The 20238-nt window shown below is 40.7% G+C and overlaps 2 protein-coding genes across 6 annotated transcripts in view; one reads left to right on the top strand and one right to left on the bottom strand.

Annotated features, from left to right (window-relative positions):
* Window positions 1–1442: 1442 nt before the first annotated feature.
* Window positions 1443–6022, bottom strand: LOC105355369 (NLR family CARD domain-containing protein 3). Of its 2 annotated transcripts, none has more exons than XM_011482252.3 (3): window positions 5870–6022; window positions 3548–3693; window positions 1443–3460 (listed from the first exon to the last, which is right to left on the bottom strand). In XM_011482252.3, exons 1-3 carry the CDS (start codon window positions 5965–5967, stop codon window positions 1965–1967), a joined length of 1740 nt encoding a protein of 579 aa, XP_011480554.1. In that variant the 5' UTR covers window positions 5968–6022; the 3' UTR covers window positions 1443–1964. The 2 variants fall into 2 exon arrangements, with proteins under 2 accessions (XP_011480554.1, XP_020563716.1); XM_020708057.2 differs by having other exon boundaries at window positions 1443–3457.
* Window positions 6023–16045: 10023 nt separating this feature from the next.
* Window positions 16046–20238, top strand: part of LOC101164989 (neuroblast differentiation-associated protein AHNAK) — a 40526-nt gene continuing 36333 nt past the window's right edge. For all 4 annotated transcript variants that reach the window (XM_023961953.1, XM_011482247.2, XM_023961950.1 and 1 more), the window contains exon 1: window positions 16046–16118. In XM_023961953.1, coding sequence (XP_023817721.1) covers window positions 16061–16118 — 58 coding nt within the window. In that variant the 5' untranslated portion in view covers window positions 16046–16060. The remainder of the gene's footprint in view (window positions 16119–20238) is intronic.

Here is a 20238-nt window from a genome sequence, read left to right as displayed (position 1 = left end):
GACACCAAAGTCATCAGTCCAATCGTTGTTAACCATGAAGCTGTGGGAGGGAAGATGACAGCAGCCAGACAGCATGTCGTCTCTCTACTCTGAAGAGCAATACGTTCACCGATCGTCGCCGTTCTGTGTCGGCTTGTGCATGCAATAACAGTATCACGAAAAAGACATCTGGGAAAAATTACAACATGTCAGTGGGCTGCAATACTGACAACGTTCATCTCTGTACCATGAGCAGCGATACACAGAACGTTCATCTCTCTGCTGTGTTGAGCGATACAAACAACGCTCACCGATCTGCTGGATGGGGCAGAGCATTCACCGATCGTCTCCGTACTGTGTGGGCCGTCACATTTGCTGCTCATCTCTCTACTGTTATTACCGACAATTCAACTCACTGAAGGCTGAAGACGTGACATGCTGAGCGAGAGATGACTATTGACAAAAAAACTTCCAATACAAAATAAAGCTTAAAGAATCTCTTTTCCTCGTGTGTTTGATTGGGTTTTAACTTTTGTAAAGAAGCTTCTTTTCTTGTTTGTGTTTTAACTTCAGCACCTTCACCTCTGCTGAAAGCACGAGCACCAAACTCAACGGTGAAACTGACGTCTAAAACACACATATGGGAGGGACGGTGATGGCAGGCAGACAAGACCGTACAGGTGGAGGACACAGCCATGCTGACAGGCAGAGCAGGAAAACAGAAGCCACGCTTTGCTTCCAGTGCTTTGGGGGAGTGGCCTCTTTGCTTCTCAGCTCTCAGTTCATTCACCATTTGTCTCTCGATGTGAGAGGTAGCCTGTTCACCGCTCGTCTGAAGCTGTGAGGGGAAGTACTTTCGACATGTCGTGTCTCTACTCTGAAGAGCAATACGTTCACCGATGGTCTCCGGACTGTGTGGGCAGCACTTTCAACGTTCGTCTCTCTAAATACCGACAGTTCAACCATTGGAATCCAGAGAAATATTTCCTGCAATGCAATAGACGGAGAAGAGAAAGAGCCGACGGGAGCAAACAGGAAGAAGTGCCAAACGGCTTCACTTCTGCTGAAAGCGTGAGCACCAAAGTCATCGGTCCAATCGTACACGATGAAGCTGTGGGAGGGAAGATGACAGCAGCCAGACAGCATGTTGAAGGCGGAAGACATGGACATGCTGAGCGAGAGAAGAAAACTATTTCATGCTGACTTTTAATAGCAATTAAAATGATAACTTATGAGCAAATTTTTGATAATTTATCTTTTCTATTTTTTTGGAATAAAAAAAGCCTTCAATTCAAAAATAAAGTTTAAAGAAGCTTCTTTCCTTGTTTGTGTTTCAACTTCAGCACCTTCACTTCTGCTGAAAGCATGAGCACCAAAGTCAACGATGAAACCGAAGTCAACAATTCAGGAATCGGAGGATCGGCGACGGAAGGTAGACAAGCCATGCAGGTCGAGGACACAGCTATGCTGAGAGGAAGGGCTGAACTAAGCCACTCCTTGCTTTATTTTCATAAAAACAGTGGGAGGAATGTTATAAACCACATTACCCGCAATGCCCTAAAATTAGATAAACAACTTGATAATTGCACATTCATGTTCCAGACACAGAAAACATTAGAATTTTACCTTGAAAAAAATCTGATCACATTTTCCAATAAAAACAAAACTATTTCAAAACGTTTACATTTACTCATAAATTTATTGAACTGAATGAAAAAATGTATAAAAAAAATAAATTTTTACACTTTGAACAAACATTATCAGTGATTTTAGGTCAAACCAACAGTCCCCTTCACTGTGTGATCGATTTTTATAGTTGAAGCTCCTCTGATCTCACCAGCATCTACAGGAACAGTCATCTCTCCAACGCAGCCAGAACTTCTCTGACCTCACCTGATGACCTCAGAAATCCTTTTTCTCTATCAGACTGAGGCTTCTGTCAGGGGAGTTTTTAGAACTTCAAGGTCAAGAATCTTCTTGACCTTCTAGGCAGTTTCTGTAGGATCTGTTGTTTGATCCAGAAGTCCTCCTAACAGAATCCGACTGGACTTCACAGAGAGACCGTGAAGGAAACAGACAAACAGGTCCAGGTGTCCAGTTTCCCTCCTCAAGGATTTCTTCATGACTTTGCTTAGAAACCCGTCTAGAGGTGGAACAAGCTGCTTCTTTTTGGAGAACTTCAGCTTCTGCTCTGTAAAAATGTTCAGCTTTGGCTCCACGTGTTTGTCTTCTCTCAGGACGTTCTCTGTGTTCCTGCTGGAGGAACGGTGAATCGTGTAGACTGCAGACAGAAACTCCTGAACGCTCTGATGGACGAAGCTGTAGACCGCTTTCTGGAAGATCCCACAGTCTCTTCTGAGGATCTCTGTACAAACTCCTGAGAAAACAGAAGCCTCCGTGACATCCAGACCACACTGCTGCAGGTCTTCTTGGTAGAACGTGTTTCCTTTCTCCAGATGTTCCAGCGCCAGCCTCCCCAGCTTCAGGAGAACTTCCCTGTCCGCCTCTGTCAGCTCCTCTGGACTCTGCTCATCTTCCTGCTGGTACTTATTCTTCCTCCTCTTTGTGTGGACCATCAGGAAGTGTGAGTACAGGTCCGTCAGGGTTGTTGGCAGCTCTCCTCTCTGCTCTGTGGTCAACCTGTCCTCCAGAACCCCAGCAGTGATCCAACAGAAGATCGGGAGCTCACACATGTTGAAGAGACTCCTGGAGGCCTTGATGTAGGAGAGGATTCTGCTGGACAGATCTCCATCTTTGAATCTCCTCCTGAAGTACTCCTCCTTCTGGGAGTCGGTGAAGCCTCGTACTTCTGTTACCCTAGAGACACACGAAGGAGGGATCTGATTGGCTGCTGCAGGTCTGGAGGTGATCCAGACCAGAGCTGAGGGAAGCAGACGTCCCTGGATGAGGTTTGTCAGAAGAACATTGACTGAGGACTTCTGGGTGACGTCAGACACCACCTGACCGTTGTTGAAGTCCAGAGAAAGTCTGCTTTCATCCAGACCATCAAAGATGAAGAGGAGTTTACAGACAGACAGCTGCTCTGCTGGGATCTTCTGGAAGATTGGATGGAACATCTGGATCAGAGTGAGAAGACTGTGCTGCTCCTCTCTGATCAAGTTCAGCTCCCTGAAAGGGAGAGGAACCACGGCGCTGATGTCTTGGTCCTCCAAACCCTCGGCCCAGTCCAGAGTGAACTTCTGCACCAAGAAGGTTTTTCCAGCTCCTGCCACGCCGTTTGTCAGAACCACTCTGATGGACCCGTGATGGTCAGGAGAGGATCTGAAGATGTTGTTGGCTTCCAGCTGCCTGACCTCGTGCTGTGTCTGAATATCTTCTCTCTGTTCCTCTGTGATCCAGAGCTCAGTGAAGATCCTGTTGAGGAGATTTCCACTTCCTGCTTCATCCGTTTCCTCAGTCACATATTTGCATCTCCTGAAACTGATCTTAAGTTCTTCTAACTCATCCCGTAGAACATCTGCTGGAAGACAAAGAGTGGGAAAAACAGAACCCTTTTAACATCTGCCCAAAATGACAGCAGCAGAGGTCCAGACACATCTGGACTTACTTTGGCCAGATCTGTTTTCGGAGCAGGGATGTTCTGGTGGAGCAGACTGGACCCAGACTGAGGGGAAGTTCTGTCTGCAGCCTCCGAAGCAGGAGGTAGAGGAGGACGACTGTTCCTCATCACAAACAGAAATCCTCTTTATCTGCCTGTGGAGACCAGAGAGAAAATCCATCCAGGAGAAAAGTTCATGTTGATGAAACACACAGACTTTCAGCTCTACTTTGTCTCTTCTCTGCATTCAGTGATCTGCAGATATCAGAGGAAACAGCCGCTCGGATGTGGCTGTTTGGTGTTTTCTGGTGTCTCTTTGCTCCGATCAGTGAGTTACAAAACTGTCACTGCATTTTTGAGACAAACAGGAAGAGGAAGAGGTTTGTGGGACTTTTATCTCGCTAGAGATGAATAGTGATGATAAAATACAATAAATCCAGTTTCTGTGTCATTTGTCTATTTGTCTGTTGTATATTTCCTGTTCAGTTTCAGAGGCTGTGAGGCGATGCAGCACCGACCCCTGCATCACGTTAGATGGTGCAATCCTGGGTTGAGCTCTTGCCTTGAGCTATTGTTTGCTACCGATGTAATGCTTTATTAAAATGTTTTTATACGTTCTTAAGATTTTTATTACATGTCCCCACTTTTCATACAGTTTGCACACCAACTGTGCAAGTTCTCCCATTTAAAAAAGATGAGAGAAGCCTTTAATTTTTAATCATAGGTAAACCTCAACTATGATAGACAAAATAAGAAAGAAATACAGAAACATCACATTGTCTGATTTTTGGAGAATTACTTATAATATAAGTATTTGGTCAATAACAAAAGTTCAACACAGTACTTTGTTATAAACCCTTTGCTGGAAATGACAGCAGTCAAACATTTTCTGTAAGTCTTCACAAGGTTTTCACCAACTGTTGCTGATATTTGGGTCCATTCCTCCATGCAGATCTCCTCTAGAGCAGAGATTTTTTGGGGGTGTTTCTGGGCAACACTAACTTTCAAGTTCCTCCAAAGATTTTCTATGGGGTTGAGATCTGGAGACACGCTAGGCCTCTCCAGGATCTTGACATGCTTCTCATTAAGCCACTCCCTCATTACCCAGTCAGTGTGTTTGGGATGGTTGTCATGCTGATGGAAGGAGGTTTTCACTCAAAATCTGATTACACATGGCCGTATTCATTTTTTCCCATACACGCATCAGTCGCTCTGGTCTTTTAGCGGAAAAAAAAACAAAACCTGATGTTTCCACCCCTGTGCTTTACAGTAGGAATGGTGTTCTTTGGATGCAACTTCTTTCTCCTCCGAAAACGACGAGTAGAGTTCTCACCAAAAAGTTCAGTGCTGGTCCACAATTTGATTTATGGTGTCCCCAGACAGCTCTTTGGTCTCCGCCATAGTGGAGTTTGGAGTGAGACTATTTGAGGTTCTGGACAGGTGTCTTTTATATAAATAACAATTCAGACAGGTGCCATCAATGCAGGTAACGAGTGGAGGACAGAAGATGCTCTTACAGGTCTGTGAGAGCCAGAAATCTTGCTCGTTTGTTGGTGACTAAATACTTATTTTCCACCATAATTTTCAAAGAAATTCTTTAAAAATCAGAAAATGTTATTTTCTCATTGTGTCTCTCATAGTTGAGGTTTATGATGATAATTCCTGGCCTCTCCCATCTATTTAAGTGGTAGAACTTGCACTATTGGTGGCTGACTGAATACTTTTTTGCCCCTCTGTAGGTTAGTTCAGCTTAAGAGTCCAGGTACGATTGCTCCATTTTTATCTCTCTTTTAGATTCCTTCTGATACATTTTTTGACTTTAAAAAATGGTTTACGCTATTTTTATGAAAGCCTCACCAATGCAACTTTACAGTTTTTAATATTTTGACGAACACATAACATATCACTATCCCCACGATTCAGTTCAAACCTCAACTTTTGTGTCACAGTTTTGTTTCAGCTCTATGTTATTCATATCTTGATAAGTGGGAGAACTTTCATACTTGGTGGTTGTCTATACTGTTTTCCCCCCACTGTATAATAAATCATGTATTTTACTTGTTCTGGAATCAGTTTTGACATAAAGCTTCACTGAAAAGACACAAGGGGAGTCAGTAACTCTGCCAGCCATTACTGCAGAGCTAAAAAAGTTCTACAGGAGTCAGTGATTTTGTGCTTTGATGTGATGGACTCACTCAAATGTGTTCTCTGTGTGTTAGTGCCTCACCAGACCCAAACCTCATTGGTCTGATCCTCTCGTGACTTTGAATCAGTTAGAAAGCCCTCACACATACAAACATGAATAACAAGGCAGAAAAGAAAAAGACTTACTGTGATTCTGATGGTTCTGGATAGAAACATGGAGGTTCTGGTTTGGACAGCTCGCTTTTGTGGGATGAACTTCTAGATACAGAGTTTTTCATCTTCATAAAGCCAGCAGGTCTGACAGACAAAGAGAATTGTTCTCCCGCTCACTTTCTAGAAGCTTTCACTTTCAGTTTCTCTGAGCTTTGATACCCCTCCCGCCTTTTTTCAAAAGGGACCCCCCCCCCTCCCCCAAGGGATTTATACAAATTTATACCCTGGTTATCCGAAGATACATAACCTCTTTTTGTAATAGTAAAACCTGTCTATATGCCCCATAAACTCAAAGCTTCAAGGATCAAGACAAAAAACATAAGTAAAACCTATTTTATAAAGAAAAAAGATTTATTTAAATCAAATTTCTTGCACTGCAGTCGTCTGAAAGTTCTTTGAGTTTTTAATTTTTGCATAAATTAAATCCTCCAAAAAACCTTTTATAATGACTAAGTGTAATCAGAACATACTTTTGGTTTCAGAGAAATGCAGGAATGTTCGTTTATTGATTTATTTAAGATTTAAATGAGTTCTAATTATCTAAAGCAAGTTGCTTTCACTTTTAAATGAAAATTAACCTATAACAAGTCAATACTACAACATACTCCACTGATACAAACATGACTTTGAGGTACAAAAGTTATTTTTTACACCTTAAAGTGATAAATTTCACAGGTAAAATACATTTAAACCGTTGCTTCATTATTCAAAATGGGATTTTGGCTCTATCTTGTGGTGACTGATTGTATCTGCACAGAGTTCCGGGAAGGGATTCGAATTTAGTGCATCACGGAAATGACGTCACATTCCCTACAACTATTTTTTTTAAAGAAAACATCTTGATTTTTGCCATCTGAAGGTCTACTCGCTGATGTGATATGTACTGTTGTCAACTGTTCAATAAAGTTTAATAAACAAAAGCCCGTTTTCTCATAGTGGGACATTTATTCACAATTGCTTGTTAAAAACTACACATTGTGCAGTGACGTGCGGTGAGGTTAATGGCTGGTGAGGCACTGACGTCATCAGTCAGATTTACAAACATATGAACCATGAATATAAATAACTGAGTAACTTATTCACCATTTGATTGACAACAGTTAACGTTTTGTTTAAAATATAATTTCAACATGTTTTTTTTTTCATATACAAACTGCAGCATAGAAAAAAGCACAAACGTTATTATCGTCTTACCTTTAGTTGTAAATAAAGTCCATACGCCGCTCCTTCTGAAGAAAATGACTTGCCGCTTGCTATCACTTCTTCTAGTATTTTTAGCGTCATAATCTCAGGGCTCACCGGCGCCCCCTAACACGAGGCACGAGAACTGCAACATGAGGCACGAGAATGTCTGGCCTCACCCAGCGGCTTTTTCGCCGTCGTTTAGCGCTCAGCACAAGAAACACGTCCCTCACATACAGTTATTTATAAAAACAAGCACTGTGCATCATATACATCTGCTAAATTATTTAAACTCAGCTCATATAGTACAAGTGATTGAACCGACATACAGAGAGACAGCAGTACCGTCTGACTGCATAGGTATTGCGCAATCCAAGGTGAGGCTCAGCGGGCTGATGCCTCATCGCAGGTCACTTAGTATCTGAACGGCAAATGCGGAAATTCAGCGATTTTGAAAAGAAAAAACACCCAAAAATGGTACATTTAAATGGAAAATGACCGCAAAGCACAACTTACTGATTAAATATAATAATTGAATTTATTTTTTCTCTTTTCTTCCCATAATGACAGGTGAGGCTGTGCCTCACCTGCCTCTCCTGACTGCACGTCACTGACATTGTGCAACACCATCACTGACTCCTGGACATCCTGTGTCGTTGCAGCAGATCCACGTCAAACTGCAGTGGATGTTAACGAAAGGATTCATATATTTTTTTATAAAATAACTTTTAAAAGGTTGCTTTAAAAAACAAAAAACAAGAGGAAATCAAAACTGTAAATAAATATGATGGATAAAAAGACAAAAATAAAATACCGGTCCTTCTTCGGCGTATGCAGAGCCAGGTCACTCCGCAGATGCCCTAACCTCCCTCTTCCCAGAAACATTCTTCCCTTCTGCCCAGCAGAGAGGCACGACCCCTCCAATGTATCCTGGGACTTATCAGGGCCCTCCTCCTGGTGGACCCGGCCCAGAATCCCTCCACGGGGAGGCGAAAAAAAAAAGATGCCTGAACAACCTTGACTGGTTCTTCAGGATGTGGAGGAGCTGTAGTTCTTCCCCGAGCTCCAGGTATCACTGTCATTGTCCTCGAGGAACTGAAGTCTCCCAGAATGGAATCCCCAACCGGAGGATCTACTCCTAAAGCAACAACCTCCAACACTTAAAGAGACACGGGGTTGATACTCACTGACAACAACCGAATAAGAGCCACAAAGTCTTACGTCACCCTTTAGAAAAATAAGATTTGGATTTATGTTATTGTTACTAAGATGATAATCAAAAATAAAATCTTCTTTTTCTTTTTGCATAAATAAAACATGGTCCACGGATGATCACTTTTGAATCCATAACCAGTTTTCACCGAGACCATGGTATAATTATAAATAAAAGCCCACTAGACGCTTTGAAAATAGATCAAAAGATGATCTTTTTACGTATTTATGAAGGTGAAGCAGATTCCTCACACTGACTTTTATCGGCTCAATTGGACTCGACTCTGGGGTTTGGATTCCCCTCGTCACGTTTGCTCTTTGAAAATCCAAATCCTGGAGACGTTACTTAGCAGGAGCAGTTTGGACAATGGCACCATGGGAAATTATTTGGAGGGATTAATTTTAGAAACTAAACAAGAGTTTCATGTTGGGTTTCATGGTTTTTGGATTCTTTGTGAAGCCTTGAGACAACCTCAGCTGGGAATTGCTCTATCACTAGAATTAAAACAACAGGAAGTCCCACTAACGAACACACTTATCCTCCAAGGACTGTCCACTTCCCGACTTGGGAACTATCCGGTGTCATCTGTGTTCCCCGGATCGCAGCAGAACCCAACCCAGGAGATCAGTTCTGTCTCCCTGCTGAGCATCATCCTGTCTCCACCCGTCCAGTGACCCGCGAGCTTTATCTGTGAAGGGAGGGGCAGCCTGCGTTTAGAGTTTGTGTATAAACCCTGAAGGACCTGACAGCCATCCTCAGATCTGCTAACACAGTTTCAGTGCTGAATAGTTGATGTTTCTGAACAAAAAGCAGCAACAAAAGCAGCAACTTTGTGGTCAGAAGGTCAGCATCTTTTCTCAGACCTTTAATATTTCAGGCCTCACATGAGTCTTCAGGTCAGTTACACCAGCATCTTTTGGGACCGTGATGTTCTGAAGTAACTGCTGATTGAGTGTGCATGCCTCCACCGCTATCACTGCAGGATCACACTGCACCACCCAGAATATGCTGCGATGGAACAGGTTGTGCCCCCAGGAGGACTTTAAAGCGGTCGGAGGCCCACCCAGTGGACGGGGAGCTGCCTCTTAATGCGGCAGATTATTATCTTTTTATATTTTATGCAGACATTTCAATGTCTATGGATGTCAAAAAGGAACCATTTTGAATTTATTCTTCATAATAAGTTTTGTATGTTTCTCCCTGAATTCTTTGTTGGTGAAAAACAATTAAAAATCTTGATTAGACACATGAATATTTTACTCAGAAAGCACAACATAATTTGTTGACATAGTAAAAAAAAATCAGTTAATGTGTAGGTTTAAAATTGTGTCAAATATTGGTGCTGACTGAGTATTTCTGGGAGCTCTTATTTTGAAATAAGGAAAATGATTTAGAATGCTTGGGGTGACGCCCTTTTTTTTCAAATTAAAAGGTACACAACAGCTGGATAACAGCTGTGTAACATCCCACTTGTTTTACTCAATTTTTTTCCAAAGATAATCCTCAAGTCGTATTTTTCTGTCAACCAGTGAAAGTACATTTCCCTGGTGTCGCTCGCAGTGTTTGTGATATTGCTGTTGTATTTTCAGTAACCAGGCAATGAAGTTAATTGCTGTTTTTGTTTGTATGACACAGTTACTGAATGTTAAACACGGTTTGTTACTCTTAATTGTTTCAACCATTCACTGAATAGGTGAATAAAGTGCAGAAGTTCATGATATTCACCCTTTCCAGAGTTTTAAACCACTTTTGAAGCGAGCAACCCAAAAATTTCAGTTTTCGTTTTTTCTTTTCATCTTCTTGTGATATTTTTCTCATGTTAGAGGACATTAATGAAAAAATTAAGCCAAAAATTGTGTTTTTGGGTGTTTTTATAGTGATTAGGACAAAAAAATGCAACAACAAAAAAAAAAAAGATTGTAGCAGTGATGTCGGTGCTACAGTTGGCAGGTCACAAGCCCCCTGCTCTGCTCCATTCTGATGCATCCACTTGTAGACAAATAAGTCCATGAACGTCTTTTGTTTTCCTCATCTGAGCTGAAATCTGGATCAAAACTGAATAGCTCCGATATTGCTCCCCATTTAGTTGCACCACTAAGCTTATGTTGAGGGTGTGAAGCGCTTTAAGCTAGTGTGTAGATAGATGGATGATGGGATGTGGAGGTAGGCTTAGTGTCCTAGAAAATGACACAGTTTAGTTGATTTTGGCTAAAAGCGGCATAATTAAAAGACCAAGTGAGAACACTTGGACAAAAGATCAATAGATGATTGGAGTCTTTAACAGCCAGCAGACGGTAGAGCAAAAGGATTTGTGGTTTAAAAGTTTTTATCAGTGTGAATGTCGCTAAAAAGGATGCAAGGTTGAGACAGCAAAGAGAGAGCAGAGTGAAAACATAGTTTGATTCTGACTTTCTGTTAAATCCACAGCATCCCTAAGGGTTTAGCTCAGTGAAGAAGGTGTGTGTCTGTGTGTGTTTGTGTGTCTGTGTGTGCGTGACTACATCCTCGATGACTCAGCTCCAAACTCTGAGCTTCTGAGGGATTAGGAGAACTATGTGGCAGACAAACACTTCCTCTAATGAAGCATGAATACTTTTGTTTCTCCCTCAAGAAAAAATGAAACTCTGAAATTGGAAAAATAATCTCTTCCTGTGAAGTGTGAGAGATACATTCATGTAATTAAACTATGAAAATATGTTTGTTTAGCAACTCAAAGTCAAAATGATTATTTTTATGACCAGTCAAACTGGAAATGAGTGTCTCTCATGTCTGTGGAGAAATTTAGTTTACAGGCAGTTTAAAGTCCCACTGCGATCCTCTTTGGATCTTTTGTAAATGTGTTTTTGTGGTCTTGTAACTATGATTATGCCAGTTTTAGCCAAACCTGTGACATTTTCTTGGCCATAGTGGAGTTTGGAGTGAGACTTGTTGGGTCTGTGGACAGGTGTCTTTTCTATAGATAACAGTTCAAACATGTGCTACTAATACAGGTAACGAGTGGAGGACAGAAGATCCTCATTGAGAAGAAGCTACAGGTCTGTTTGAGCAAGAAATCATGCAAATACTTATTGTCCACCATAATTTACCAATAAATTCTTTACAAATCAGACCATGTGATTTTCTGGATTTTTTTTCTCATTGTGTCTCTCATAGTTGAGGTTTACCAACAATCGGTGTGTTTTGGCAGGTGGGTGGAAGGTGAAATCCAAATGCTGACACGCTTTTCTGAGTAACAATCATTTTAGACTGGTGTAGAGGGTGAGGAGCTGGCAGCTTTGCAGGCAGAGGAGCAAACTGGCGGTTGGATCCAGCAATGGAGCCAGGCAGGATATTGGAAGGGAGAACAGGAGGATTAGAGCACATAAAGATAACTTTTGGTGCTGATAAAACTGCCAATATTGTTACCAGAGGTGTATAGTCTGGCGTTGGCTGAAGGTCCATCTGAAGAACATGTAGAGGAGCAGATGAGGAGCAGGCGTGGCTCATGCACTGGAGGAGACAACACCCACATGGTGGCTGACGAAATGCCTTTTTGCCCCACCCTTAAAGGTCCAGGTATGATTGCTCCATTTTATCTCTTTTAGCTTCCCTTTTACACTTTTTTTTTAAACTTAAGTTTTATTTTTTATTTTTTAAACATGACATAACACAAATGTACACAAATGTACATGAAAAAAATAAAAAATTAGTGAGTAGGGAAAATACATAAATAAAAGTAGAAAAATAAGATATGACACCCGCCATTCCAGAAATGTTAACAGGTCATACAATGGCCAGAGTGTTTTTCTATACAGTCCATCTGTCCCATTTTTCCTTCTCTCAATCTTAAAACAAAAGTCATCTTTTCCATGATGTAGATCTCCTCCACTATGTCAGTCCTGTCTGTGAGGGTTGGTGGTTCTGGCTTAAGCCATCTTCTGGTTATTGCTTTCCTTGCTGAAATTAGCAATATTTCCATCAGGTACAGATCTTGAGCAATGACTGTTTCAGAGATTTTACCCAGATGTAACACTACCTGAGTGAAGGGGATTGTGAAGCACAGAACATTTGTTAAAACACGATGGATGGAATGCCAAAATGATCCTATTTGAATCCAGATCCTACCTACACACGGGTGACCTTCGTGGTTGTGAATCCTGAGACGGGGAAGATAATATCAGCTCGAGGCAAGGCGAAAACAAGCGAGACATAAACAGACTAGACCAGACGTAGTCACCATGAGGGGTAACGAACTGGCGTTGACTACTGGAGCTGGGTCTCCTGTTGAGCAGTAGGGATGATGAGGTGAATTGGTCACAGCTGGTGGAGTCAGGAGCAGAGCAGAGAGGGCGGGGGAGGAGGACTGACAGAGGCACCATCACACTTTGTCAAGCTAAATCCATTTAAGTATTTTCTTTTCCTTTTTCATCTTTAATTGCCGTGCTACTTTTTATCAGATTTCCATAATAAATGTTGTTATTGGGTTTAATAATGTGGTAATGTTGTTTGGTAAGTCCTCCTCTCCTAAAAGGGTCTGAATCGGGTAATCTGATACACATGTCTCAATCTCTTTCCACCTGGCATAGTATTCAGAATTACACCAACAGCAAACGTAGCGCATCTGGGCTGCAAAAAAATATAATTTCAAATTGGGGAGAGACATTCAGCCTTTATCTTTAGGCAATTGTAATGTTGCATATCTGATCCTGGGTTTTTTTCCCTTATCAAATAACTCTGGATTTCATCTGGTCCCATTCTATAAACTGCTTGGGTGGTATTTCTATGGAAGTGACTGGAGTAGGAAGAGTAGCCTTGGTAAGATGTTCATTTCCACCACTTTTATCCTATTTGGTAAATCGAAATGGTAAGTTGACCACCTCTTAATATCCAGGTTGATGTTAAAGTTAATTGTATTATAGTTTTCTTCGTATATGAGTGACAGATTTTTAGGTAAGAAGACTCCAAGGTACTTAATTATTTTATTGTCCCACTTAATATTGTAGCTAGATGTGATTTCTGTTGATGGGGAGTGATTGAAAAGCAGGATTTGGGTTTTAGAAATATTTAATTTGTATCCGGCAAGAAAGTTAAATTCTTTCAGGACTGTCATTAGTTTAGGTATGGAGGTGTTTATGTCTTTTAAAAACAACAACACGTCATCTGCAAATAATCAAATTTTTTGTTCCCTGCTGTCAATTTTGATTCCTTTTAGTTCCTCGCACTGCCGAATGGCCTGGGCCAGTGGCTCAATGTAAAGAGCAATAAGAGTCGGACTGATGCCGCAACCCTGTCTCGTTCCTCCTTTTAACTCGAATCGGTCTGTGAGGGAGCCGTTTATTTTAATTCTTGCTGTAGGCTTGTCATAAATGGCTTTTATACATTTAATTGAGTACTGTGTGAATCCAAATTTTCTCTAAGGTTTGATAAAGAAAATCCCAGTTCACCCTGTCAAAAGCCTTCTCGGAATCTAGGCTGATTATAGCTGCTTTTAGTTTGTTTTTAGTAATGGTGTGAATTACATGCAGGCTTCTTTGAATGTTATCCTGGGTTTGTCTGCCTCTCACAAAACCAGTTTGATCTTTATCGGTTAACTCAGAAATAAATGCTTCAAATCTTTTAGTTAAAATAGATGTATAGATTTTGATATTGATATTGATCTATAATTAGCGCAGTTCTGTCCATCTTTATTTTCCTTTGGGATTAAAGTAATTATTGTGTCTTTCCATGTAGGTGGGGTCCTGCCTTCTTTGTGGATATAATTTAGGGCTCTTAGTAGAAGTGGCAAAAGTTCCAGTTTAAATGTTCTATACCATTCTATAGGGAATCCATTGCTACCTGGAGCTTTATTGGTTTTAAATCTACCTATGGCCTCTTCAACTTCTTGTTGTGTAATTTCCTTTGATTTTATTTTGGATTTCTCCTATACAAGGTAGATCTAATTTGTCTAAAAAACATTTAATTGCTCCCCCGTCAGTGGCGCCCTCTTGTGTGTACAAATTGCTGTAGTAACAGTAAAAGGTGTTTTTTATTTTTTGCGGGTCCCAATGAATTTCCTGAGAGAGTGGGTCTTTGACATTTGGGATTGCAGAATCCACTTGCTAAATGTAAAGACGACACTGTTTACATCACAGATAAACCAGCATGAAAAAGACTTTGGTTTGGCCAGAAGTCAACAACTTTCAAGATTTAAGAGCCAGTTGGGTCAATTTCTCACTGACAGCAGCCCAATAAGAAAACCCTTTAGAAACACAAAATTTGTATCTATGAACCTTTTTTTTGCATAAAAAACATATACATTAAAAGAATATATAATCTTTTATAAATCTAAAATAGTTTAGAACTTTTGACAGAAGTTTACATGACCACCTTTTCAAAATAAGCGACATCACGCACAGACAAGATCCTTTCAATGCAGAAATGAAGTAGTTGGTAGTAGAATGTCAGAAAAAAAGGAGATTAAAAAAAATAATAGTTTATTTTACTGATTGTGGTTTAAATTCATAAACTTTACCAACTAATTAAATCAGAGCTAATTAAATCGACCTTACGTATTTTTAGGACTATGAGGTTCCCTTAATTAAGTTTTTCATAAATAGAAAATAGGTATGTGTCAATCATAACCACTGTCTGATGACAAAAGAACCAAGAAGTCAGTTAATAGAAAATCCACTGCAGCTTTAGCTCCAGTGTTTATGTTCTTTCGACTTGCGTAACTCTTCAACAGTTTATTATTGACATAATTCCAGCTGACCTTAGAGAACAATGGCTTCAGGATCAGCTGATTCACGCCGCTCAGGTGAACGGTCGAGGATTTACGGTTCGTCAAAAAGCGTGTGTGTTTTCGTTGTGACCATCTCCAGTGTGAATGGGCTTGAGTTTGAATTGTGCTCATGTTTACTAACCTCCAATTGCTTTTCTGTGGTACACGGCGCTCAAAACTCGGCCCAAATGTATTTGTTTGACTACGGTAAACTACCAAGCTTGATGGTTTATTGGAGCTTTATGGGTCCAGTTTCTGAAAGAGTTGAATAAAGTTTCTCTGTTTTGTTTTGTTTTGATTGTTGCACCATGTAGTCTGAAATATACACGATTTTTCAAAATGGAATAAAGAAAGTCTTTACCTTTAAACCAAAGAGCCACATGCCGCTCCAGAGCCTCAGGTTAGACGGATCTCTCTTTCCCATTAAATTATCTTAAAATATGGACACCTTTGTGCTGGATTGTGTGTTAATTTAGTGGACACTGTTACTATCATGTGTTGGGCAGCTTTCTATCTGCCCTCTGGTCACAGTTTAACACGTTTGTGGTGTTGGCTGTCGTTGCGTCTGACTGTCCCACCCTGGTAAGCCCACAAACAAGGCACCGCTGGGCCGCGGCTAAAGCCTCCAGCAGCTCAGACAATGGAGCCGGGCTTTACAGAGAGTCCTGACAAACTGCTGACTGTCCACTCCACCTAATGCCCTCCGTTTTGCCTCCTACCTTCTCTCACAAACACACTAGTGGACTCACAAACACTCGCTCTGAACGAGGGAAAAGAAAGTTCACTGGTCCAGATCTTGACACGTACATCCATCCATCCGTCGGCATTGGAAGCTCCCCAGCCTCCTTCAGTTTCTTGTGACGTGTAGCTCAGACTCCCTCAGGTCCAAACAGTCAAGGTGACCCCCCCTGGATCTCCTCATACACCCACCTGCCTCCCCCAGCTCTGCTGCTGAGCCCCACCAGCCCCACAGCGCCAGCGTGGGCTGCTCCGCCGGCGTGTTTCCGCTGCCGGCTTTCCTCTGAGGACCATGTGTGAGTGTCTGCGTGGGATATTCAGAGTCACCTGGACGCCCTCCTCAGATGCAGGTCAGAGTCAATGTTTTCCTCTGCTTTGTGGTGCAACACAACACAGAGAAGAGAAAAAAATCAACAAGTTCATGAGGGTTTACAACAAAACTTTGCTGTGGTGAATTTAGGGAAAAAATATTCTCGTTTTGAATAATGTGTGGTCATTTTAATGTGAGAAAAATCAAACAATTTTAGCATTGATGTGCTTAGTATTTAGAAAGGGAATCTAAAGGGATTGAAAAATAGTTTTTAATAACACATTTGCTGCAAAGGAAAAATTTCTGCATCCACTTGGACATGTAATTTCTCAATTTACATTTTAATTCATTTACTTCTGGTTTCAACTGTTAAAATGTTCTTAGCTGATTCAGAGATGAACATACGGAGCCCTGGAGGGTTCAGTATGAACACGCTTTTAGCATATGGTGTAGACACTGGACTGTTGCTGCCTGAAACCAGCGCATGCACTAACAGTTGGAAGAGGTTCATCAAAGCGGTATAAATTTCTTGCATTTTGCTTTTACTATCACAGTCCAGCTCTGATATATGAAAGACTTGGTGTCATAGAGTTCCAACCCGGCACAAACAGCCGTTATTAATTTCTCCTCCATGATCAATTTTTTCAACAGTTGGTGCTTCCGTGAATTGAAAAGGACGCCGTCCACACGTCACCACCAAATCAGAGTCCCTTATTGGGCAAATTAAACTGGTTGAATTTTCTCTTGCCACGTGTTTTGTGTGTAGAGCTCAAAAATTTACTTTAAAATGTACGTAGTGACACGTGAACACAAGAAATTAAAAGAAGACGAAATTAAAAGACAGAAGAAATTAAAGACAAAACACACTCAAACAAGAGTTAGTTTATAGGTCAATTTCAAATTTCCCAAAATGCTACAAAAATGTTAATTCCATTTAAAACAATCCAAGGTTTTTATTTTTATTACAGTATATTTGATTTTCATTGATTTTTTATTTATTATTTTTTTTATTATTAATTCATTTGTTGCAAAAAGACCTGCAGGATCATTCAGGTTATTGATCTGAGAAGGGAATTTCCTGTTTTTCCTGAAGTTTAAGCACAGTACTACCGTGAAGTACTTTTAAAAATATCCCATTGCGTCACTTTGCATAGGGTTATTTCATGCAGTGAAGTCCTCTTTTAAGTAAATACCATGCAGCCAGCTACTGGTTGAATGCGTAGGTTGTCCCAGTGGTGTCCTGCATCCAAGTGACCCCAAAAGGGATCAAGCCGGTTTGGAGGATGTATGGATGGATGGATGGATGGATGGATGGATGGATGCATGGATGGATGGATGCATGGATGGATGGATGGATGGACAGTTAGTGGTTTAATAAGGTGTCCCACCAGCCTTTCTAAATAAAAGGACAAACAAGAAAGTTACTAGAAAATATCCAGTAAGATTATTCAAGAGCTGAGGATTCATGTGTTCCTTTCCCATCGACCGAGAGACAGCCCCTTAGCATGATGCTGCCACCATCGTGCTTCACTATGGAGTTCTTTGGAGAACTCAAAAGGTGCTTCCATCCTCCAACCCTACCGACATATGAAGACCTCTTCTTTTGTTGCTGTACACCACTTGTGAGCATCTCTGAGCCGTCGTCCTCCTGTCAGTTTGACTGCATCCTAGCAAAGAACTTTGAACAGTGAGGTTCTTCTGTTGCTTGGGGAACGTTCTGTGGACTCCAGGTTATTATAATCTTTTTTTTTTTTTTTTTGGTGGGAGATCGTACTCGACGCAGAAACTTCTGTAACTCCAAAGACATTTAAATTCATGAGTCAATTGGACTTTTTGACAAAACACATTTACATTGTGCTGTTGAATGTTTTAAACTCCCACTGGAGCTAATAGTGATATGACTACAACTCCCATGATGCCATAGTGTTTATAACTTTGTGCCAAAGAGGTAAACAGATTTTCCAAACATTCTCTGCTCCTGTCTTTGCACAGAACCAACAGAATCTTGGCTGTGAAGCAACACCAGGCCTTGTTTTCTGTCTCCTGGTGGGTTTTATTTGGGATGTGGCACATTCTCTACTTTTTTCTAAATTAACATTTATTCTTTAGGCAATAAAATCGTGTTTTGTTTTGCTAAAGCTGTACAACACAGGCTCTTTATTGCTTTTTTTCTATTCCTAGCAGCTCATAAAGAGCTTGTTGGTCCATAAATATACAGTAAACTAAGATAACATGGAGAGTCCAGTTTATAACTTGTTTGATTTTAATTAGAAATCATGCAGATTGGCTGTTATGTAAGCTTTCAGGTAATGTTAAACTTTAACCAATTTTTCTTCAACTTTCCCTCTTAACTCTGATCTTCTCATTCTATTTTGTGGAGGACAGCTTTTCTCACTCCAAGTAAGGAAAGTATTTGAGGTCTTTTAGCAGGAGTTTTAATCGTACACATCAAGTGCTGACTCATCACAGTTTTGTGTCAGAGTTTCCATTTTTAATGCCAGACACTAAGATCTATGTTAATTTTGTTTAGATTTTAAATTCGCATTTGTATGACATCCTCTCCATCACCCCGATCCCTCCCCCGTCTGGCCTCCCACATCCAAATCCTGGCTTTGTGTTGTGCTAGGAGAAAACAATAACCACGATAGCTGACACAGTGCTGGCGGCCTGATCTGCTCTGACAGCACCCCCCCCCCCCCCCCCAAACAACTCCACGTCAGTGTTGGATCATCTGCCAGCTGGATCCAGAAACGAAGAAAATCTGGCTTAAAACCAAACAATAAATATAGACATTTGACTAGATCATAATGCTGACCCTTCAATGTAAGGCATTTAAATTATTCTTATTGTTTTTTATGGCAGAGTCACATCTGCCCTTACATGTGGATACAGGCTGTTTGTGGGCAAAAGTGGTGAAAATGTAGGGGACACGCAAGTGGCTCCTATGAAATATCAAGATATAAACTTTATCTTTATAGACAATGTAAACTTGCATTCCTTGCATGCAGCCTGATTGTTAGAGAGCTTAGTTTATGTGGACATCGTACGATCGTCTTACAGACACGGGACCCCAAACTGCACACTAATTTCCATGCCAATTTTTATTTAACTCTGCCATAAAAAAACCCAAATCACTGACATGACAGAAGGCTGCTCTTGTGAAAGTGTTTCGTCTGCCCCCGTCACTCTGCAGCAATTGGACCTTTCCGTCAACAGTTGATGAGATTTTAAATGAAAGCGGTAGGACAAGGGTAGTTATCCGAGCGGCGGTGAAAGAGACTTAAGACAACAAAAGAAACAAAAAATACTGAAATGATAGGAAACATAATTTAAAAAAGAATAAACTGGATGGGTCCTGGAACTGAGCCCTGTGGGACTCTGTATACTTGAGTGCAATGAGAGGACTGTCCATTTATATTACCAAACTGGTACCAATCGGATAAACAGGATTCAAACCACTGAAGAGCAGATCCTCTGATCCCGATGTCATGCTCCAGTAAAATACTGCGGTCCAAACTTTTGAGAAGAAATCCAGCAGTCTGTGCTTTATACTAGAGTTGCTAAGAGTTGCTCAGAGTTAATCTATATACATGTTTTTAATATCAGTATATTTCTTAAAGAGTCACCAAATACGTCTGACAGACTGTTAAATATAGCAATAAAAAAAAAACATTGCTGTAATGTTTAAAATAAACAAGCGTTGGATTTTGGTCAAGAATAGAGAATAAAACAGTTTTTTAACAGTTAACTTTGGCTAATCACAGTCAATGTATGAAAGTTTCTGGTTTGCTTTCCTGCATTTGATGTGAGACTGAGAAGCACCAGACTCCTCAGGCCAAATTCTCTATTGTCACATCGCAGGTTCCTCTGTAGATTTACTCAGCTCACTGTAAACAAATGTGCTGCCCACAGGAATCCTGACCAAAACTGGTGCCAGAACTTGATGAATGGAGCATCGGAATTTTTACTTCCAAACAAAGACATAAACATATAAAAAACATATGAAAATATGCTTAAAGTCCCACTCCGATCATCTTTTGATCTCTCTTTTAAAGTGTTCCCAGTGGTCTTTTGATTATGATTGCAAAATCCAACCACCTGTGTCATTTTCTAAGACATAGTTTGTGCAGAGCCACAGCAGGTCATTGGAGATTCCCCCT

Source organism: Oryzias latipes, chromosome 13, assembly GCF_002234675.1.
Source record: "Oryzias latipes chromosome 13, ASM223467v1".
Taxonomy (NCBI): Eukaryota; Metazoa; Chordata; class Actinopteri; order Beloniformes; family Adrianichthyidae; genus Oryzias; species Oryzias latipes.
This window is presented reverse-complemented; position numbering and strand designations above follow the sequence as displayed.

Excerpts from the sequence above, each read along its gene's own strand:
- LOC105355369 (XM_011482252.3), bottom strand. The coding sequence starts at position 5,967 with ATGAAGATGAAAAACTCTGTATCTAGAAGTTCATCCCACAAAAGCGAG. Across the intron at positions 3,694-5,869 it reads CCAGAACCATCAGAATCACA|GCAGATAAAGAGGATTTCTG; the intron begins GTAAGTCTTTTT and ends TGGTCTCCACAG. Across the intron at positions 3,461-3,547 it reads CGAAAACAGATCTGGCCAAA|CAGATGTTCTACGGGATGAG; the intron begins GTAAGTCCAGAT and ends TTTGTCTTCCAG.